The 24376-nt window shown below is 39.2% G+C and overlaps 1 protein-coding gene across 1 annotated transcript in view; it reads left to right on the top strand.

Annotated features, from left to right (window-relative positions):
• Nucleotides 1-24376, top strand: part of LOC141905996 (protocadherin Fat 1-like) — a 56721-nt gene that overhangs the window by 26246 nt on the left and 6099 nt on the right. The window contains exons 8-33 of the mRNA XM_074795132.1: nt 3687-3897; nt 4353-4628; nt 6183-7678; nt 7988-8177; nt 8287-8508; nt 9190-9210; nt 10314-10435; nt 10582-11392; nt 11557-11765; nt 11839-11983; nt 12302-13362; nt 14194-14736; nt 14983-15220; nt 15329-15543; nt 15618-15749; nt 15915-16058; nt 16963-17001; nt 18416-19454; nt 19666-19848; nt 20040-20197; nt 20529-20937; nt 21168-21320; nt 21563-21727; nt 21855-22046; nt 22218-22727; nt 23593-23700. Coding sequence (XP_074651233.1) covers nt 3687-3897; nt 4353-4628; nt 6183-7678; nt 7988-8177; nt 8287-8508; nt 9190-9210; nt 10314-10435; nt 10582-11392; nt 11557-11765; nt 11839-11983; nt 12302-13362; nt 14194-14736; nt 14983-15220; nt 15329-15543; nt 15618-15749; nt 15915-16058; nt 16963-17001; nt 18416-19454; nt 19666-19848; nt 20040-20197; nt 20529-20937; nt 21168-21320; nt 21563-21727; nt 21855-22046; nt 22218-22727; nt 23593-23700 — 8992 coding nt within the window. The remainder of the gene's footprint in view (nt 1-3686; nt 3898-4352; nt 4629-6182; nt 7679-7987; nt 8178-8286; nt 8509-9189; nt 9211-10313; nt 10436-10581; nt 11393-11556; nt 11766-11838; nt 11984-12301; nt 13363-14193; nt 14737-14982; nt 15221-15328; nt 15544-15617; nt 15750-15914; nt 16059-16962; nt 17002-18415; nt 19455-19665; nt 19849-20039; nt 20198-20528; nt 20938-21167; nt 21321-21562; nt 21728-21854; nt 22047-22217; nt 22728-23592; nt 23701-24376) is intronic.

A 24376-nucleotide genomic window follows, 5' to 3' on the forward strand; every position in this document is an offset into this window, starting at 1 on the left:
CTGTTATAGATTTTGGCAAAATAACAATACAACAAAGATACAATAGTACATCCATCGATTTCATAGCTGGAAATAGCATGTAAGGTTTAGATCACGTTTCACCCTACCTCCCACTGGCTACAACACTGGTGGGAACGTTACAATATGTCATTTTCACACTCAAATTGTCACTTTTACTTTTAAAAATGGCCGATTCACTAGTTGCTAACAGAGGATGATTATATGTTTGAGATAGTCAGTATTGAGAATGGTATCTAACTGTCTAATCTGAAAATTACAGGGAGTTGGAACTATTAATGAATAGAAATATGCCAAATTTCTGCGGAAATGAACACCCTTTGTTCTATCTTTGTATCTATCTTCGATCAGAAATACATCTTAATTGCTCCATCTGTATTTCTGATTATTCAATCCCTAGAACGAATGAATTTCTCCAAGAATGTGTAAAATGCTCATAGCTCACTGGTTAATGTAAATATTTATGGCTCAGTTTGTCTACGACATTGTTATGTAACATCGACCTAAATTATGGAATGTGTCCATGTAAAATTGATTGTCTTTGTGCGATTAAGGATTCATATGAAATGAGACAGCTGTAAAAGTGTTAATGACTGACCCATGCAAACATATAGCCCATATGAATCCATACATGTAATAAGTGACAATTTACAGTGAATCTTAGTTTCTTCAGATCCAGTTGTTGACTTAAAATTTAAAATTAGTTCATTTTCATTCTCTTCTGACTCCAGCAGGGCCCTGTATCATGAACAAATTTAACTCAAAGTTTTTTGGGTTAATTGTTGTGGGTACTTCATGTTTTCAATGAGGACTACATTTTAAGTTAAAACTTTTTCATTGTAACTGGACCAATTTCTTCAGAATCTTTATCTAAAACATTTCTTAGAATGTTCCGATAGTGTCGATGTCTTCATCCTACAAAACTTTTTCTTTCATGACATGAAAATCTATTTTTGATCGAATCTTCAGATACTTCGATACAGAGGAGGGATAAAATGCTATCATTTTTGTTGGCGTTGATGTTGTTATCGATTTGATAAGTTTATGAGTAAGGTCGAAACAATTCAGTCAAGTGAATAAAACGCGGCATTCGTTCGTCGTAAGCTCTGCCGTACCGCGTTCTGCTCCGTGTATTAAAAATTCATTGCAATTTGTGTGAGAATTGTACATACACACAGCGCTGCTACTGCCCTTGTTTTGAATGATGACATTCGTTCAAATCATTAAATGCTAGATGAAAAATCAATGCTCGTTCTCCAATTACAAAAGTGTTTATGATACGGTACACTTTAAAGAATGCATCAATTTAGTATCTCTTCTGATGTGATCAGTTCTGGGGTAAATATTTTACTATTCAAAATGATCAGTAACAGCATTGAGAGTTTATCTAACGGGTTCATGTTGAGATGATTTAACCCGGGTCTTATAGGTCCGGACCAGACCTGAGTCCGTGCGAACCATTGTGACCCAGTTCAATAAGAGTTCACCAGTCAGCTGCCGGAGGGGATCCTGTCTATTTCCACTGATTATACAGTTCCACTTCATTCTAGGGTTTAGAACATTGAAGATATGAACTGGATCCAGACTAATACTATAAGATCATCTTCTTTCCCTTTTTTTGTAAAACTGATTAATTTCAAGGACTCTTCATCGTGCTGTTTTCCCTACGGTCTGTGAAATATTCATATTTCAATTTCTTTTTTTTTGTTTTCTATATTCAGTATTAGCTGAAGGCTGCTGAAATCTGTCGTTCTGCGTCAGTAAATAATAATTGATACGTCAGAAATACAACCTTTAGAGCTGTTTCTATAATTCTCATCTGACAGTTCGGTATTTTTCCGACAAACATATTTCTGATGGTAATTTCAAAGGTGAAAGATATAAGCGATATTATCGGCGCCGGTTTCGAGTGTCACATTTGACATTACAGATCCAGTAATCGACACCTCTAATCTCGGACTGCCTTCCTTACAGGTGCTCGTACATCAATATAGAATCTGAAAGATAAGATGATATTTTCAATGAAGAATTTCTTTCGCAGTTTTTACTGCTGATCACTGTGTTTACTTCATTAATGGATATGAATTTTACGTCCCTGGATCGCGTCATCGGAACATCAAATAAAATCCATTTCTTTCCGAAGAGCGTCAGAGAAACATTACCCCGAATGCCTCGTCGGCAATACAGAGCCTCGATACAGAGCAAGCGACTTTTATCTGAAACTAGATATAATTGTGACAATGGACGAAGCTGCTTCTAAACATGTAGTATAGATGTCAATGTCAAACACCGCTAGGAGTGGTAGTGATAACTCTTCAGTCGATCTGTTTCATGTTCGTGTAAATAAATGTATGATGAATTTTGCGGTCATTTAGAGTGTAGGAAGAGAGGGGGTCCTCTTATTCGACAGGCCCCTCTTTTTGAACGACGCTAATATTGGTTAGGTGGAACTGTAAATTGTGAGCAAAGGAGTTCTCGAAGAAAATTTTGAAAATTGCAAACCCTTGAGATACATTTCCCAGCAAATTGAAGAGAATTTTTCATACGTTAAAAGTAAAAACCATCAGTAATCAGACAATCAGTGATCGAAACATGTAGTTCAAAACATTTTGTACCAAAGGCATCCCTTCTGGGTACGGGCCTGTTCAAAATGGATGGAAAATGCTTATTGCTTTGTAACTTCAATCGGATGTATTTAATGAGGCAGTGATTGCTGCAAGGTTCCAGATGTTTCTATCGGTAACAACTGACAAATTCGCTACTAATAAATATGTTACTGGTGTAGATCATATTGAGTCATAACTGAATGAAAGTGAATGTGTATTTAATTAGGTGATTTCATCGGAACAGACATCAGTGAAAATGAGGAATTATAGAAACTGACTCTGAGAACTATATCCAATAATGATTTGAATCGGGATAGAAATGAATACTGCCTTCTTTTACAGTAATCAACCAAATACTCCTTCAATCTAACTCTAAAACAGAATACGTCCATGATCTAATTAAAGGACCTGTAACAGAACCTCTCTATTAGTGGTTGACTGGTTTTTCTTTTTGTTTAAACACAGATATGTAGATATATGTATATACATGTACTAGAGCTTGGTTCGCTGAAATAATTCCGATATGTGAACATGAATTTTGTATTAATAGCTACTAAAAGCATCATTGAGACACGTACTCAATGTTGTCACTAATAGAATTATTATCTGCTGAAATCAAGGGTTGTGTAGATATAAACTGGGATTTATAAATGCTGTTTAATGGATCATGTAAAAAATCTTTTGTTACTGCAGATATAAAACTTTCTACTTAACCTCGTTTTTCTTAATATCCATCATCTACTTTCCCTCTTTACCTCCCTTCCTCTCGATGTCTCCTCTTGCATCTAAATCCTCAACCCCGCTCTCTCTCTCTTTCTCTCTCTCTCCCCGGGGAATTCTCTACTGACTCGCTGGTAAATGGTACCCGTTCCTTGAACTGACTTCAAGTATTTGATGTCCATACATTATTCATAAATCGAGGCCAAAAAGTCAACAGTCACTTTTTGATATTTTGACTCGGATTAGCCGATATAGTGCCTCTAGTTCACACCAGATGGCTGTACTGTTTTGCACACTTGTTGATCTAGTTCGATGATATAAGTAATATTTGTCTAATCGCAGGTTTCTGTAATTATCGGCGATATCAACGACAATCGACCGGAATTCCTGTTGAAGAATTACACGACGGAGATCGCTGAGAATACGCGAGATGGAACGAGGATTCTCGCCGTTACCGCCATCGATAAAGATAAAGATAACAGATTGTTTTATACGATTCACACGGCGACGAATCTCGCGAGTTTATCGTTATTCAGTATCGATTCACGAACCGGTATGTTTCATAGCCGGCGTCTCGTCCGGGTCAAACTGATCCGGACAAGACCCGAGCCCGTGCTTAATCACAGGGTGTTCCACGTGAATCTCTCACTCGTTGCTAAAATGCTATCAGAACGATGCTGTGGCAAGTGAGGTGATTCACTTACAAAACCGTTTAGCATTCACACCTACAATTTTACCAGTGTGAACGGTTAGCCCGCGCCCAATTCACGGGTATGTGCGATTGTATTCTATCTGTAGAAATTAGCAACTTCAAGGCTTCAGTCTCATTCCTAGACAACCGATCGTCCTATCAATGATTCAAAGACTGATTCTTAATTAGTTATTAAAACTGTGATGAATATCCTATAGAACAACATTCCTCGAGTGATTGAGTCAGTAGTTTAAACTGTGGAATCAAAATTTTGAACTGTTGAAATGTAACTATTTTGATGTATATTTGTTTTATAGGTGTTTTATCGACTAAAGGATTATTAGACCACGAGGCGATATCTCGTCATGAGTTGGTTATAATGGTACGGGATCAAGGTGTACCCAGTAAACGTAGTCTACAGCGAGTTATCATCAATGTAATCGACCACAACGATCATGCTCCTGAGTTTCTGTCCAGTTCGTTTGAAGGTCAGGTATTTGAGACGGCCGCTCTAGGAACGTCGATTTGTCGCGTGCTCGTCGCGGATCGAGATAAAGGAGACAACGCTAAAGTTCAACTCAGACTCATCTCAGGTAAAATATCTCTCCATCTCTATTCATATTCATCTCTTCTTAGATTATCTTAAATCAGTCGAATCTAAAAGTAAATCCTGTCACAGATTTTGAGTGTCTGGTTTCTGATAATAATGTGTTAAGTATTATTGTCTGGAATATCTAGGAGAATGGTGGAGTGAGTAGAACTCCTGTTGTAAATTCAAAATAATACCTTCACTTGACTGTGACCCTCCCAGGGCACCCCTCCCCCCAACTGTGTCCGCACTATCCCAATCATTACATGCACCATCTTAAAATTATACTATTTGTTAAGTGAATTTGAATGCATTCGATAAAGTCTAAATGTGCTATTATATCATCAGAACACTTTTGTGATGCTATTAAAACCATGTGTCGCTCGCTTTAATCGTCAGATTCCTCTATAATCAGATTGTGTATAGTTATGTTCAGCAGCTTGTACTGCCACCCAGTGTCAGTATGAGGTAGTATGTACCATCCTGTGTACACAAAATGACAAGATGCACTTCAATATTATGACACACTCATATTCAATATCTTCTGTTGGTGGAAATAGCTTAAAAACTTATCATCGTAGAGAGAAACTTAGAATTTTACTGTTTGGAGGGTTCTAAAGAGCCTATTTTTACTGAACAATTTCTTATTGCTTGGTGATACATATTTTCCCAAAGCATTCAATGGATTCCGTCAATATCGGAGAAAGTTTTTAAAGCCATATTTTTAATGTTTACAACATCGTAAAGAATGTGTTCAGATTAACCCTAATGCTTCGTTATTACCGCCATACTTTGTATAAGATGTTTACGTCAATGTTATCGAAGATATGGTCTATAGATATGTTTAAAATAGACACGATGATTGAGTGTTTGTGAATTCCTTGCCTCAACTCAAAAAATGATGATGATCGTTGTACAATGTTTATAGACACCTGCACGGTGTTATTAGAGCGTTCAAATACAGCTCTTCATGTTAGTCATAATAATAAACCCTGAGTTAACTGATGAAACTAAAAAGTAGAAACAAACATTTCCATTCCGATATTTAACAGCTTTGATTATAGGGATCATTTAAAAACTGATAAGGTGTAATGTCCGAGAGGGTATGTGTAATAATCCCAGTCTTGAAAATTGGGCGATTTCAATAGGGAGATAGGGGTCTGACCCCCACACCCAACCCTCATAGTGTGTGTCAAATTTGCAAGTTTAAGCGATCTCTGTTTTGACGTAAAGGGCATCAAACTCAATAGGAAGACGGGCCCAGACCCCTTCAAATATCCCCAAGGGCCAGTTGCTAAAATGTTTAAGTTGGCCATCAGATAGATACCATCATAGGAATGAAGTTTTAAATGTGACTATGTCAACTATGGACCGGTTAACTGAAACCAGCAACCTTTTCAGCAACTGGTCCCCAGATCCGACCCCTTATTCATTTTGATCATGAGTTTCCTTCACTTTGCAGGGTGTCAAATTTCCAGGTTTTTAATGATTTCCATTTACGAAATTTTAAGCAACTGGGCCCTTTATTCATTTTGAGTATCTCTCTCCGATTTTGCAGGTAATGTTGGAGGAATGTTCGTGATCGATCAGGATTTAGGAATCATCACATTGGCGAAAACTCTCGATCGGTCCGTGCAGACTCGGTATAACCTGATCGTGCTGGCGACTGATCACGGGACACCGTCGCTGAGCAGTTCCGTCGACGTTCAAATAAACGTCACCATCTCGGACAACGCTCCGCCGAAATTCGAACGTAAAGAATACACGACGGAACTCCTCGAGAATCAGCCGGTCGGTAAATACGTGCTCGTCGTGAAGGCGACCAGTAAATCATCGATCGTTTACGAGATCACACACGACGCTGGAACGTGTCGCGATTATTTCAACCTCAATCAGAATTCTGGAATTCTCTCGACAAAAACCGTCATCGATTACGAGCGCACGAAATACTGTAATATATCGGTGACGGCTACGAATATGGTCGGAGCGACCGCTCGAGTCAATGTCGGAATTCACGTTATTGATGTCAACGATAATAAACCGGAATTCTTACGACGTAATTACACGGGAACGGTGATCGAAGGTCGCGAGTCGGCCGGGATACTCGACGAGACGGGGGCGCCGCTGGTCGTACGAGCTCGCGATAACGACACCAATCAGAACGCGTTGCTGTCGTATTTCATCGTCGACGCTCGATCGCGTGTTTACTTCACGATCGACGCGAACACCGGCGCGTTGAGACTGAGAACGAGGCTCGACCGAGAGCGCGTCGCTCGTCACGTGTTCCGCGTGCAGGTACGCGATCACGGGTCGCCGCGGTTACGAGCCGGTGAACCGGCTAATGTCGTAATCGACGTCCTCGACGTAAACGATTCTCCTCCGAGATTTAGCACCGATCTCTACTCGACTCAGATGATTCTACCGACATATGAAGATGTGGTCGTCGCGACCGTTTACGCGACGGACGCCGATACCGATCGATACAGTATCATCGGGTATTCCATCATCGACGGTAACCACGACCACGTTTTTGAAATCGATCGCGCGTCTGGCGTCGTACGGGTGAAGAATCCGGACAGTGTCACCGATCGCGAGATTATAATCGAAGCCACCGATGGTTTACATAAATCGTCAGTCGCTTTGGATGTCGAAGTTCGTCAGAGTCGCGCGTCCGGTTTGAAATTCACGCGCGATATTTACGAAGGTGTCGTAACGGAGAATAGTTCGGACGTGGCGACCGTCGCCGTCGTTCAACTAGTCGGCAGTAAACTGAACGAGTATCTCAGATTCAGTATTTTAAACCCGAGCGATCTCTTCACAATCGGTAAAACGTCGGGCGTCGTACAGAAAACAAACGCTGTCTTCGATCGCGAGAAGAAAGATAGTTATCGGATTATCGTGGAAGTTTCCGATGATAAACCGTCGGCGAGGATCGCTCACGTCATCGTTAATGTAATGGTCACCGATGTTAATGATAACGCCCCTATGTTCGTGAATCAACCTTACTACGCAGTCGTCCACGTGGAATCAAAAGTGGGAGAAGTCATTAAACAGGTGAGAGACACAACAGAGTTCTCATACGGTTATCGGTTTAGTTTGATTCAAATTAGTTCAAGTCAAATTTCAAATATGAGAATTTTGGAACTGGGCCCAGAGGCTCATCAAGACGCCTAGGATTAAAGATCAATCAGACTAAGCTCATCTTGGTTCTATCTAACAACTTAAGACTAGTCTAAGCTATTTTGTTTCTGTAGCCAATCTTACAGCTTTGATTACTTTTGGTTTTGAGTCAAAACTATGGAATTTGTTTCTGGTTTATGAAAATGTGAAATATTTCACAGAGTTTGTATTCTTATTTTTAAGGTGACTGCTATAGATGCAGATATAGGACTGAATGCTGAAGTGTTGTATAAGTTAGACCTATCAGCAGCTCGAGCTCTTAAAGATAAAATAGCGATCAATGATTTTACCGGAGAACTTCACCTGACAGCTCCACTAGAACAATCTGACGAGAATGCTGAATATACAATCACTGTTATCGCCGAAGATAAAGGTTTGAATTCTACTGGATCCACTGTGGAACTGGACTCTGAAGTGTAAATTTACTACGTAATCTATCTGAGAAGTGGTTAACTTGTAAAATTTCCCGTCCATTATTTCAGGTTTCCCCAGAAGACAATCGAAGGCTACAGTTCCTCTGAGAGTAATCAATAGAGGAACTCCGCTGTTCGATGAACAGTTCTACACAGCAACGCTCAGAGAAAACAGCCCTCTTCATTCAGCTATCATACAGATTGAGGCGAAAAGTCCGAACAATAAAAAACTCATTTACTCTATTTCGAAAGGAGACATTTACAACGAGTTCAATGTTGATTTTGATACAGGTAGGTTGCTGTCTCATCTGTTTATATGATAATGATTTAAGTAAAACTTCCAATCCCAACTGATAGCTTATACGCAACAGTCAAATGTATGTATGATGCTTATGTTGGATCTGAACTCAGTTACACAGTCATATGTTCAGATTTTCCTCAACTCAACTCATTACTGTTGAATTGGTTCCTGTGGTCCTGAGATCAGTGACATTCTAGACATTCTTTTGACTGACGCTATCTCTAATTAGTGCTGTGCTTAACGACTGTTTTAACGAGTGGGCCAGGTGTATTGGGTTCACATTTTGCTTGCTTCGTAACGAAAACAAATTCTCCATCGTTTCGGATGAGATTTCGAATGATGATGATTAGTTGGTGTTAGAAGAGCACAGCATGAGTTTGACCCTGTTTTGTTTTGTGTGCGTGCAGCTTCTTAGAGATAGATTTTACAATTTGCCTGAAATGAACGAGTCTTGTTTAGTACATCGTAGATTAATTCTAAGGAACAAATGATACTATTTCATCGTATAAATCAAACCCATTAAAAGCATGTTTAAGTAAAGCACGATCCTAAAATCAAATTCTACATATGTAGAGTAATAACTGGAAGATTTACCGATTCTATGAATGTCTCTGTTGTTGTATGTTTTAAACTAATGAAATGAACATTGTTTATGTTTTCACTTGTCACAGATATGACTAAATTTGGCCCCTGTGAGTATACCATGTCATCATGGTTCAATTCATCATCGCAATCAATTTCATCATCGTTTATTTCTAATCGTTCACAGCATTTTGTTTTTATGCTTCTCTTTCCTACAACGTATTTGATTATCTTCGTCATGTTTTTGATTGGCACCGGACTCGGCTATTATTACTTGCTACTTAAGCATTTCAGGGCTGGTTCCAGAGTCTTTACTTCAAAGATCATTCATTTAGATCTCATGTTAACTGTGGAACTGGTCTCTGATTGACTTGTAAATATCTGAATACTGGAACTTGTAAATTGGTTCATTTTAAAGAGTCATGTTCTAGGTACTGGTCGCATGAGGTTAAAGATCTACCTGAACGTGTTAGATTCTATATTTATTGAAATGCCATTGGCATCATTTGAAGGAAATTGATTTATATGAATTTCAGCATGTTTTATGTATTCATCATCTTCAATAATATTCTTCAAACAATAAATACTCTGGTTTGAAACACGTAAAACTAGTCTGTGCTTCAACTCTGTACCTCATAATACCAGATATAAAACTATGATATAATTTACTAAAGAGTTCTGTTTACAAGCGCTTGTTTGATGATCTACGCTTCCAGGCACATACATCATCTAACAACCACGCTGTCAACATTCATCATATTACGCTTTCTAACCCTCCTCATTGGATTTAAGGGATGCAATCAGCACTTAAATCATTAATTTTCTTTAATTTCTCATGTCATTTTCGATTTATTTCTTTATTAAAAATGTGATTAAGTACCTAATTTGGTAAATTTGTCGTAAGTTCAAACTTGTATTTTATAAATTTTTCATCATTCATTCATCTACATGTCATGTTGTTCACTTTCAGTTGAAATGTTTATTTTTTTCTTCAATTTTCTTGTGGTTTTTTGCTTTAAATCTCTCTCGATGAATCAAAATTAACCCTTTCCAGTCTCAACAATTTACTTGGATGCTTCTGATTTGATTTTAGTTTGACCGAAATTATGTGGCTATGAGATAGATTCCGATCTCCTGATTGCTGTTCAGCTGGAAAGGGTTAAACCTGTCAATCATCCATATTTTACATTAACGATTATTTCACTATGTTTAGGTGCCTTAACTGTCGCCGATAGATTGGATTATGAGTTGAAGAATTCATATGAACTGATGCTTCGAGCCACTGATACGTTGACCGGTGCCTACGCAGAGGTGCCTGTTCTAGTTAAACTTGAGGTAAGAAAACAATACAATATCATCTGTGTATCATTAGCTTCATTCTCCAAGTAACCAGTAGGATACATCCTCCCCCAGCTGGGATTCGAACCTGATGGCTATACAAACTATAAATGACTCATCAATGAATATAATGTTTGTTGCAGGATGTAAATGATAATATCCCGTCGTTCCTGAGTCAGCACTATTCGACTACTGTATCTGAAGCGGTTGCGATTGGTACGTCGATACTGACGGTATCGGCGCAAGATCACGATTCCGGACAGAACGCCGTTATTCACTATAAACTAAGGGAATCACTGGTAACGAATCACCATGAGTATTTCACGATCGACGCTCGTACGGGCGTCATACGCACGAAACTGCTCCTCGATCGCGAAGAATTCGATCAGATGAGATTTGAAGTGGAAGCCGCCGATCGCAGTTTATCGTCGACGGTGCACGTGAATGTCATTATCACCGATCTGAACGATAACGCGCCGCAGTTTGATAACCCGTCGTATGAGTGCGCGATCAGCGACGACGCCAAACGAGGACAGTTCGTTACGATGGTTACCGCGTCTGACGCCGATTCCAACGATAACGGGAATCTAAGATTCTCTATCGTCGACGGCAACGAACAGCAGACGTTTTTCATCGATGAGAAGCTCGGTATCGTTTCTCTCTCTCAGTTACGAATCCCGGATTTAGACGCCGCGTATTTACTGAATGTTTCCGTCACGGATGGAGTTTTTACTAATTTCGCTACGATTCGTATCATGGTTCAATCGTCCAATCACTACGCGCCCGTATTCACCGAGACTGTTTATAAAATGGCTGTAAACGAAAGTCTAGCGGAAGGTAGTCGGATTATGACGGTATCGGCGGTGGATCGCGATACCGGTAGATACGGTATCGTCGCTTATAGTATCGTTAGTGATGAGTTAAAACAGTTCTTCAGAATAGATTCACGTTCAGGTACGTGTGTCATGCTGTTCTCAGCAACTGAAAAGTTCGCGACAAAAGTCGTCGTTGTCAAAATTCAAGTACAGCCGATGCAAAAACTATGTTCAGAATATTGGTAGAAAAATTGCTAGTAATTTGAATTACAGCTGATTGAAGTTGATGATTTTTTGTTCCAGGTATTATTTATTTACACAAGAGATTAGATTATGAGGTGAAGACGTCGTTTGATATTCCGATTATGGCGATTGATGTTGGAGGCAGATCTGGTTTTACGACTTTGATGCTGAAAGTTCTCGATGTAAATGATAATTCTCCGAAATTCCTGTTATCTCAATATAGAGCTAATGTACGCGGTACCGCACACCCGGATACAATGGTTGCACACGTAAGTCTATTTACCCTTGTTATCCAGTCGTGATTTTTGTGTTTGAATTATTCGAATACTGTATGTATTTCAGATAAGAGCTACTGATGCTGATAGTGGCGATAACGCCGTGCTTGAATATTCCATTCACGATGAGAATTCAACGGTCGTATCAACTCTGTTCTCCGTGGAAGATTTTACGGGAATCATTCGAGTTCAGAGTTACCTCAATCAATCGGGTAAAAACAACCACAGTTTGACACTGATTCACAGTCCAGTTGCACGGTCATGACTGGACTGATGGGTTATAGAAAACATAATCATATAGAAAACATAATCAACTCAAGACCAGTCTAAGCTCATTTTGGTTTTATGACTAATCTAACAACTTAAGACCAGTCTAAGCGCATTTTGGTTCTGATGTAATATCTAAGCCTTGGCTGTGCAACTGAGTCCAGATGAAGATAAATAATAATAATAATAATAATAATAATAATAATAATAAGATCTTGAAACAACTTCATTTTTACTCTGAAATTAATTGTTATCTATTTCAGAAGGAAAAACTTTCCATTTTTTCATACGAGTTTCCGATAAAGGAAGTCCTAAACTTGAAAACGTCGTCCCCGTTGAAATCTACGTGATCCCGCGCAACATTTCACCGCCGTTCTTCGAGCAGAGTTCGTACATCTATTTCATTCCGGAGAACACGGCGGTCGGCAGCGTCGTCACGACGATCAGATCTATATCATCGAACGCTACGGTAACGTACAGCATCGTCGCCGGCAGCAACGCGATGACGAATAAACCGCCGAGATTCGATATCAATCAACGCGGGAAGGTTTCGCTGATCGAACCGATCGATTACGAGGACGTACAGAAATACACGCTGACCTTGAAGGTAACGCAGAATACTTTACCCCCGCTAGTCGATTATACGCTCTTAACGATTGAAGTGATGGATTTGAACGATAACACGCCCGAGTTCGAATCTAATCCGTATAAAGCTTCGTTAGTTGAGAATTCGATCGTCGGTAAACAGGTCGTACAGGTTCGAGCTCACGATTTAGATTCCGGTGATAATTCGCGTATAACGTATCAGTTTGTTGAGAGTAGTTCGAACGTAGCGAATGTATTCGCGATCGATCCCGAAACCGGATGGATCGTTACGTTAGTCGAGGTCGATAGAGAACGAATGGAGAAATTCGAGTTTCAGGTTCGCGCCGTCGACGCCGGTTCATCTCGCAGAACCGGTCTAACGACCGTTCGGATCGACGTCATGGATCTGAACGACGAGCCTCCCGTGTTCCGCGTTCAGAAATACCGCGGAGCCGTCAACGAGGACGCGCTTCCCGGTACCGTCATCGTTACCGTAGCGACGACCGATCGCGACCTCGGGCAGAACGCGAAGGTCAGTTATTATATCTCGCGCGGCGACGCGCTCGGGCAGTTCGACGTGCGGCAGACGGGTGAAATATACGTGCGTAAAATACTGGATCGAGAACGGAAAGCGTCGTATGATCTGACGATCGTAGCTTCAGACGGAAGTTTCATTACTACGACACAAGTCATCATTTCAATCCTGGACGCCAATGATAACGATCCTGTCTGTTCACAGGTTAGTTACATCTTCCACACCTGATTACCGCTACTAGTTGAGATTTGAGACAAGTTGTGGAGGAGTTTTGTTTACCTGGTGACTCAGTACCGGTAATCATGAAGACAGTACTTTGAAGGTTAACTAGATTTTATCAAAAGTACGAAAGGTTTCTTATCCTCTATCTTTCGTACTTCAAATAAAGTCTAGTTAACCTTCGAAGTGATGTCTGCGTTGTCTTTTAGGGGCACGATTACTTCCAAAGTTATCAAAAATAATCTCAAAATCGGAATGATTTCTAGTTTATCATCAATGAAACCACAATTTTCAATGTAAAAATACTGTCATTTTTGCTGATAACTACTACAAAGGGAGACACAAAGGTAGTCGAGTTAATGTCTTCTATTCATCTCTAGTGATTGTTTATTTCTTAGTTCCTATAGATTAGAGGAACACAATCATTGATGATCTAAAATGAGATTAATCTGTAAATCTACACATTGTAGAATAGCCTGCACATATGTGAGATTAGAGAATACATAAGAATTGATATTAAATCAAAACCCGCTGTTAAAAAAGATCGAAATCAAAATTTATTGATTAAATCCAGAATTAAAAGACGCGTTGTTTCGTACTGTACGTAGAGACATTCAACGAGGAATGAATTTCATTTTCAAATTTGTACATAGCGGGTTTTGATACTTATGTTATGCATTCTTCATGTAGCGCGAAAAAGTACCGTAGATTAGAAAACTCTTCATTTTTCTTGCCGTCACCCTGACATATATTCCTATATTTCTATGTTATCAAAGATTCCCGATTGAATCGTGATTCTCCTATTCTACGTTTCAGTCGATGTATCAAGTGATTAAACCCGAGGATATTCCGGTCGGTTCATTCATCGCGAGCGTGCAGGCATCGGACCGCGATGAACCGGGAACTCGTCACAGTCGTATTCGATACAGCGTCACCGGCAAACAGAATGATCATTTCAACATGCACACGCACACGGGAATCCTCACCACGATGACAGCTCTCGATCGCGAGACTATCTCTGAATATCACCTGATCGTAAAAGCGGCAGACGGAGGCGGAAGATTTTGTACGGCCGATATTTTTATTTCGCTCAGCGACGTCAACGACAACGCGCCGAGATTCCTGAAGAATCAGTACACGGTCGCGGTCGCCGAGAACTCGCAGGTTAATACGTTACTGACGCGAGTTTCTGCGGAGGACGCCGATATCGGGATCAATCGTAAAGTGAAATACAGCATCACGGGGAAAGATTCGCAGCATTTCGCGATTGATTCGCAGAGCGGAATTGTCAGCGTGCTCAGACAACTCGACAGAGAACAACAACCTAAATATAACCTCACTTTATTAGCTTATGATCAGGTACATATATTCTGTTCAGTGTATTGTTCAATTTTGAATCATATGAAAAAATTTGTCAGTTTCAAAGTTTCAAAGCAGAGATATCAGAGAAATATCTTGTTATATATGAGTTCTCTGAATCCAGGTGGTTTCATGAAAAAATTGAAACTTGTTTTCAGTGAGTAAGCTACGAGCCAAATCTTAACTCAGAACTGGAAGATCTTAGATCTTTGATCACGATATTTACACTGATTGCTGTTTTTGTAGGGTACCCCTCGACGAACCGGTAGCACTACCCTAGCAGTCGTTCTATTAGATGTTAATGATAATCCGCCGATGTTTGAATTGAGCACCTATGTAGAAACAGTCAGCGAAGGAACGGCTCCGGGTTTGAATATTCTAACCGTTCACGCGACCAGTAAAGATCTCGGTGAAAACGCTGATATATCATACAGCATCGCTGGAGGCAATGAACAGATGAAATTCGCAGTTGATGCAAAAACAGGTGATTATTCAAACTTTATGTGTGATATATCACTAACCTTTGATATATTATATATGATTACACTTCAGCTATAAATATCACTGATGTTATTGATATTGTGTGTTCTAGGAGAGATATCAGTGATAGGAGATCTCGATTATGAAGTGAATAAGGAATATTTTTTGACGATAGAAGCTACGGATAAAGGCAGCCCTCCGCTGACTAACAGCGCGCGTATAAACATCAACATCTCCGACATCAACGACAATTCACCGATATTTACGCAGAAAATATACGAGATAAACGTGAAAGAAAACGTTAACATCGGAGAGAGAATAATCCAGGTTCGCGCTGACTTCATCTTATCTGATACAAGGTTGATTCGAAGTAGAAATTAAATTTGAATTGATCGTTTCAGGTGGAAGCGTCAGATGCTGACAGTCCATTGTATTCTAAAGTGACGTATCGGTTGAAGAATAAAACTGTACCATTTTTAATCGATAGTGACACCGGTTATATCAGTTTATCTGCTACACTAAACAGAGAACAGGTAACCATCTATCCATTTCAGGATTCAGTTCCAGAGATAAAACATCGGAATTGAACTGATCTTAACTCAAAAAAGTCAAAATCATTTCATTACTGGGTGTTTATTTCTTGTTACACGGTTGCAACTGGGTGTTTCTAATGATTAATGTGTTGTTTGTATTTATAGATTGATAGTTATAAGATGACAGTAATAGCTGAGGATAGCGGTAAACCGGCTCTGATGACCGAGGCAACTGTATCAATTACTGTACTCGATGTTAATGATAATCCTCCAGTATTTCACATGGAGAACTACACCGCTATTGTACAGGTATGAATGGACCATTTTACTAATTCATTTAATTCATTAAAATTCCAGTCATAACCCTTTTCATCAATGGCTTCAGTGTAGAGGATAATTACCCGAATTCTATACAACATGAAATATTCAAAGTATTTTAATATGGATTCCTTTCTGACTTGATAAGATGCTCTTGGTAAAAACTTCAAATTGAACTTATATTGAAATGTGATTCTTTTTCTACGTCTGTCTTTGTGATCCATTTGTCTCTTATAAATTGATTTGTCTCTTGTTTGTCCAAAATTTGTCTCTGTCATTTTGTCTTTATATCATACTATTGTTGATAATTTCTTGCAAAGAACCCTTATTTTAAAAGGACCCTTCAATACGTATATTATATCGCGTGTTTTTGATCATGCTACAACCTCTTACCATTCCCTCCCTTTCATACATTTATATATATTTATATATATCATATAGTGTTACATTTTCTATAAGTTATTTGCATATGAGGTTTGTTTTAAGACTGTTCTGGTGGGATACATAGCAAGAATCAAACTGCTTGAAGCTTTCTCCTTACCTTGAGATGAAAACTTGATTTTGTATTTGATCTATAGAATAGGGAAAGCTATAGCTTTTTTCGACAACAATCTGTACACAGTTTGATTGCTATTCGGGATCCAGCTCCACACTTTGAGATAGAATTAGTTCATTTTCTCAGACCTGTCGAAACCAAGTCCAGATAACTATGTACAGATTGTGAAGTTTTTAAAACGCGTTATTTTTTAAGTTATTTTGTATTATTCGAATTTTGAATTGACGATGAATCGAAAATTTGATTCACTATTATTATTAACACTACCTATAATACGTAATAATAATGATGATGATGATGATGATGATGATGATGATTTTGCTGCATTGTGCTATAAAGGTGAATGACGCTGGTGAAAGCAGACGACCTATTTTCTTCGTAAGTGAAAGAATCGACCGTTTTAGCGTCGGTTATAACATCTAAAGCATGTTGTGTTTTTATTTCATTTTAGTTTATATTTATTTTATTACGAAGCTTTTAAATCGGAATTTTTTTCAATTATTCTATTCTACCTCCTCTTAACGCCTTACTACGCCTCTCGGTGATAGAACTGCCTCCTTCCTGCATATACCTCCAATCAAAATCCTGCAAATTCCTCTGGAAAGAAATTATGCATTTTTGAGCGATTTTACTAGTGATTCATGCATGAGGCATGATAGTAGTATCTCATAGACACAGATCGTGCAGAAAATGAAAATGAATTTTAGTTAGAGAGTTCAGGTTACCACAAATCCATAAAAGCTAAAACAATATGTCTGATTTTCTGATTAATATAAACAGTTAATTAACACGAATGTTTTGGGGAAAATATCCCCTCATCGGGTGAAATATATACGAATCCAATGAATGAAAATACAGTTCTATTTCCCCGATGAGTCGATGATGATCTCAAAAACATTTGTCCTAGTAAACTGTTTACACTCATTAGGAGATAAAACTGATATTGCAATCGCTGAAATGGATTTTCAGAATGAATATATGTTTATATATGTGATGATGCTATGTTGCATGTAGTTATGTTCGAGTCGCTTCGCTTTCTGTCTTGTATTTCACCACGTCAAGTTTTACTCAGTCGAGTTTCACGGCTTTAGTCTCGGACTCTGCTGCGCTCTCAGGATCACGTGTATATTTAGGTGTGGTAATAATATGCGAAATAGTGAATGTTTTTCAGTACCGTACGTGTTTGTAATTATTGATATCTGAAACAGTTCATTTATACCCAGTACTCGTCCGTGATAGCAACTAAAACATTAATACATCACTGTCGCATTTCAACTTTTCAAATTAATTCATGACTTCAGTTACAACAGGGGCTCGTGGCATTAGATAGAGGAAGTATCAGTTCATACATGTGACTAGTTGCCATTGTGTATAAATCATAAGACTATTCTTAGGTAGTTAGATTGGCTTAAGAAACCGGATGGGCTTAGACTGATCTTAAACCGAAGACTCATCTGTGCAACTGTCTCTGTGACCAATCGCACAAAAGTTTTAATTGTCATTGATTACGGTTATGAACTGGTTAACTTGAACCCACATTTTGAGCAACTGCAGCCCTAAGGATTCTAGAGACCTCATCTATCTGACACTATGAGTTCCTGTGATCTTTACAAATTATTCACATTTTACAATAAAAAGTAATAAAAAATGACAAATAAAAATGAAAAATACTTCAACGATTAAAGACTGACACTTCATATGAATCAATCACACTGAGAAATTACAGAATTTTTACTGAGTGAAAAACTGAAATATTTTAAGTGTTGTAAGATTGATGTGATTGTAATTTTAGGAGCGTTCTGATGTCGGGACGAGTGTCGCCAAGTTGATTTTAACAGACGACGATCTACCGCCGAATGGTGAACCGTTCTCGTACGAGATCATCCGAGGAAATACCGACAATAAATTCCACATCACGCGTACGGGCGTGCTGACGACGACTGCTCGATTCGAACGTAAACTCACCGCTAAATACTTGCTGGTAATCCGCGCGTTCGACAGCGGAACGCCTCCTCTTTACGCCGACGCTACGTTAGTCGTCAGAATCATCGAAGAGAGTTCGTTCCCTCCGTCTGTGAAACCTCTCAACCTCAGCGTTAACGCGTATTTGGGTAAATTCGCCGGTGGTCGAATCGGTCGCGTTGAAGCTCGTGATCCGGATAAATACGACAAACTCGTTTACGGGCTGATCTCCGAGGAAAAACGCGATTTGTTCTCGATCGATGAAATCGAAGGCGTGATCTCGGCGGATAAAGGTCTCGACGCCGGTAATTATAGTTTGAACGTCAGCGTTTCCGACGGGAAGTTCACGGTTTATACGCACGTTAGAGTCGGAGTGAACGCGATCTCGGAATCGATGGTCGATAACGCGGTCTCCGTCAGACTCGGCGACGTTTCTCCCGACGAATTCCTCTCGAAATACAGCCGCAAATTCAAACAATCTTTGACAGCGATTCTCGGCGTCAGCGAAGTTTATATCATCAGTATTCAACCGCTATCGAAGCAGACGCGACACAGACGGAAAAGAGTCGTCGACGACGACATCGAAATACTCGTCGCCGCAAAAAAATCCAACGATAATTTCGTCAAGAAAAACACGCTGAAACGACGAATCAGTCAAAACTTGGACGAGATCGAAAAATCAGTCGGAATCAAGGTTAAAAAAGTAACGAGTACGGCTTGTAAAGAGGATTCGTGCATTGAAGGGAAATGTTTGAGTTTAATCGAGTTCAATGATGAAGATGTTTTCACTATCATCACGAAGAACGACACTTTTTCTTCTCCCAGATATAAAGTGACGCAAACATGTGAATGCAAGGAACATTTCGGAGGTAAGAATATCGCCGAACTACTAAGGAAAGAGAGACCCACAAAAATTAAGTCTTGACTCAGTACTATAACATGTAAAGCATGTTGACTCACTATGAGCCGTTTTCAAAATTGAATTATTCCTAAATTAAAAATAGATTTGCGGCAATTTAAGCTACAAACAACTGCTTTTGTGCCGATGACATATTCATTATTATTTTCTATTTTGAACAGGAGAGAAATGTGATATCGCTCTGAACGACTGCTCGAAGAACCCGTGTAATAGTTACAAGACGTGTGTCGCCGATAAAGAGCACGGATATTTCTGCATTTGTCCCGAGGGGAAAACCGGTGAGAAATGTGATGGAAACGACTCGAAAGAGAATTGTGTAGAACCTGAATGTATCAAAAAACCAGGTAGATTGAATAACTTACCGGTCGCTATTCTGTGCATGGTTAAATAGCTTAATTCTGTAGATTGAAGAGGCTGAAGTTAATGAGCTTTTTCTCACCGTAGAATGTAGGAGGGGAGGGTGTTTAGTCTGCTATTTACAGAGTTGAGAAATTGTCTAATCCATATTGTTCGTTTACTTTATTCATTTTATTAGAACCAACAGCAATGACATTCAGCGGTACTAGTTATAGTTTATGGGAATTATCTCAGGCGGTTGATACTCAACTACGCATTGATTTCTTCATACGTACAATACAGAAAAATGCTGTTATAATGTACGTGAATAACCACATGGACTGGATGACTCTAGAGGTAAGATTTATCTTGAAATAGTTATAATTCTTCGCCAAATGTATCTTCTCTTGGATCAAGTTACATAGTCATGGTTTGACTCCAAAAGTGGTCGTAAGTAATAAGGCCTGTAGAACCTAGATACACATGAGACCGGTCATAAGTTGTTTGATCATAGTGGTTTTGGCCTGGTCTTAAGTTGTAGCGTTAGACGAAATTTGATTGGTCTTAAACTTGAGTCTCGACTCTCCATCTGGCCCCTGTAGATCTTTGTGTGATCGTCGTCATAACACTTGGTAGCTCCATCTATTGTTGAAGATGATAACTAATGCACACTGACTGGTTTATTCAGATGTACGACGGCGCTGTTCAGTATCGTTCGACGAGATTCAACATGTTCGGCGCGATGGGCGTGGCACGTGTCAATCAACTGGTAAACGACGGACAGTGGCATCGAATCACGTTAGAGAGCACAGAAAACATGGTCAAACTGATCATCGATGAGAAATTCACGAGCCAGGCGGCAGCACCGGCCGACGGCGCGTTCATCGTTAAACTGGACGATTTTGAATTGTTTTTCGGCGCGGAAGTTGAAAGTTTAAGTTACCCGTATTCGGAGGTGAAGAAGGGTTTCGATGGATGTATGAAAGATATGTTTGTAAACGGGATACATTTACCGATACATGATGTACACGATGCAGCTAGACTGACAAAAATGGAGAATATAAATTTTGGTTGTGACGATAAAATATTCGATATAGGTAATGATTCTAAACAAGAATTAGCTATTGATTGCTGTAAGGTTAAGCATCTTATGAATTGCCCATTTTAACAGATGTTGTTTAAGTTATTATGATCAGGGTTCATGAAACTGGGCCCAGAAGATATCATCCACAAAAGACCTTCTCGATCTTGATGAAAAAGAATCAAATACAGTACGCTCTATAATTTTATTCAGTTTTTAATATTCAGTGATATTTTATTTTTATAGCAGGTGTGTGTCGTAGTCAGCCGTGTAGAAATGGAGGAACCTGCATGCCACAGAGTCCTAATTCATTCCTGTGTATGTGTACTGTACGTTATCAGGGTACAAAATGTGAGGTGGATGCCATGCCCTGTACATCAAACCCTTGTCTAAACGGAGGTATGGTTCTTAACAACAACATAGCTTTAATATTCTAGAACTGGTCCCGTGGTTCTGGGTTGAAATTTGATTCAGGGGCCAGGTGCATAGTTGTGACTGGTCTTGCAAGCCAAGGCTATGCAACTGGCCCCTGGAGTGAATTCGAACTCACAACTTACGGAACTGGGTCCTGAGTTCACAACTGTCAAATTGGAACCAGGTGATTGTAGTCTTCAGTCATTTACTGTGTATATTTTTTGTAGGTATTTGTGAGAATCGTATGAATGATTATATCTGTAAATGTACCGTACCGTTTACTGGTAAGAACTGCGACTATGGATTCTTCTGTAAACCAAATCCTTGTCGTAATAACGGTATCTGCATCGAAGGTCAAACCGGTCCACTCTGCAGGTGTAAAGGTCACAAAGGTCAGTGTCTATAGGGTCGTCGTTGAATTGTGCAGTGAAATTTGAGTTATATAATATCCAGGACCAAGTTCTATGTTAGATTTATTTCATCTCAAGTCATTTGAACTATGGATATATCTGTTTGTAGGTATGTATTGCGAAGATGATATAGATGAATGTCGAGATCACCCGTGTCTGAACGGTGGAACGTGTATTAATTTAGCCGGTTCATTCCGGTGTAACTGCACTCGTGAGACGAGCGGTAATCTGTGTCAGGATCGAACTCAAGCTTCATTCATCTCATTCGATTCGAATAAAGAGGAGATCATCGGAATTTCAGGTTTGTTGTTTTCTTCATACTTCGTAGCGTTTTGGAGTTAAGAAGAACTTTGGAATTTCAAAATTTTATTTCCCGGTTTGGAAATATTAGGGAATTCATTTTATACTTCGCAAAGCATCATAGAGTTGGCATAATCGTCCAATGATTGATAAATAATGTGTTCTTTTCCAGTCGTCATCGCTGCGATCCTCATTATCGTCATCATCATAGTGGTCGTCGTTCGTAGATATCGCAAAAAGAATCGCGATCGTTTGATCAACAATTCGTGCGGCGGTCGCGGCAACTTGCTCAACATGAAAACTAAAGAGGAGTTGAAACGCGCGGAGAAACTGAGTAACCTTGACGCAGCGACGACAGTCAACAATCCAGCGATGCATAACATCCCGCCAAGTCCTCACATGCCGCAGATCCCTGCGAGGCCGCTGTCGTATGCTCCAGGCGGGGCTAATGAACCGATGAATCCACTCAATAACTTCGACATGATTCGTAACTACGGCAGTGCGGCAGACGAACTTGAAAACATCAACAGCGCCATCTATACGCCAGAGTTCTTACAAAACCTGCAGAAGAACAGCAACGTGGCACCGTCTCAACATCACGGTTACCATGGCGATGATACAAGTTCGATCCGTAAACCTTCTTGGGACAACGAATATCAGAATATTGTTGATAATCTAGACAGTAAGTTATTGATTTGTTCGATATTTTTTAGGAAATTGATACTTTACCGATGCGGCATTATTCGTGTAAACGCTATTTTGCTGATATACTAATAGAAATAACAATGAAATCATTTGGCCTGCATAGGGTTAGGGTTTCGATAAGGTTAGGGACTAGAGGGTTAGGATAAGGGTGAGGTTTAATGTTTGTTTTACAGCTATGGGATAGGTTGAGGGTTATGTAGTTAAAACATTCAGAGGGATTCACCAGGGCTCGGTGGTCTAGTGAAAAAATGCTGCAATATGCTGGCCTGGGTTTGCATACTGATCTATCCGCTCTATTTTCTCACGCTTTCCTTGAATTTCTTAGTCGTGCAACTCATTCAGTGCGCATGCGCAGTGTAAATTTAACTAATCAGAATCAGTTGCCAGCAAAATAGCGTTAACAGGAATAATGCTGCATCAGCAAAATATCACCTGCCTTTTTTATGCTTTCCTCGCGTGATATTTTACTCTCAATTCTCAAACTATTCATAAAATCTTGCGATAGATTTTGATGTTGTATAAGTTTTACATCGAATGCATGCGATCAGAGTGCGGTGACCTTTACGTGTTTAGAGATAAATTACAGTCGAAACTATGAAGGTTGTGGGTTCATAAAGTACATACGCTATGCTGATTTTATGCATTATGCACAAAGGAAGAAGTGGTTGATGAATTGATGAAAAACTCCACTAATTGGCCACTAATTTGTATCTTTGATAGAAAACTTGTGTACTAATTATAAACATGTCACTAGTGATGCATGACTTATACCGAGTCTCTCTCAATTCTTGATTAACACGAAATATTACGTCTGCTGCATCTGCTCTGTTGTGTGTTTCTAGATTTGAAACCTCTGAAAGATAATACTAACAAACCGATCAATAAACCTCAGCCTGATAATGGTTCTACTATCAGTCTACCGATGTCTGAGAATGAGGATGATTTACCAGGTGAGTTCTGAGTGGATGTGATGATGTCCTGGATTTATGATGTACATTTTCTCAGTTTTGAGATTTGTCCTTGTCGGGTGAAGGTTGTTTATTTCAACACACGATCCATTCTTAAAGTATGTATCCAAAATGTTTCCGCTGATTTTCAACCCCATGTGTGCAATTTTATGCACTGTGTTCATAGAGAGAAGGGAACATATTTTGTTCTCTCTCCTACATACTTAATGAATGGGCCTGAAACACTTTTATCTTGCACACCGATATCAATCTTCTGTGTAATTTCTAACTAGTGGTAAGTTGATTGAGGAATCAAATTCTAATGTTCGCTTAACATCTGTCCATAAATCTTTCAGTCTATCGGGGATATAGGTTTAAATCAAGCTTACCAGATATCGGGTTCTCTCAGGTCCCTTCTCTTTAGGATCTCTATCTTGCTACGTCCACCTTTTAATGAAAATGTTCGTGATAAAGCGACACATTGTTCTTACTAATAATATTTGGATTTAATATCTTGTTACTACGCAAGATTTGAATGGAAATTTGTAATAAAGGTACAGTTGTAATTTTCATAAGAAAGAAAATATTTGATGTCAATATAACATAGATCAATGATCTTATTTAGTATTCTAGGTGTATTTGAATGAACTGGGCATGATTGTTATGATACAATATACAC

The sequence above is a fragment of the Tubulanus polymorphus genome, chromosome 5 (assembly GCF_964204645.1).
Source record: "Tubulanus polymorphus chromosome 5, tnTubPoly1.2, whole genome shotgun sequence".
NCBI lineage: Eukaryota > Metazoa > Nemertea > Palaeonemertea > Tubulaniformes > Tubulanidae > Tubulanus > Tubulanus polymorphus.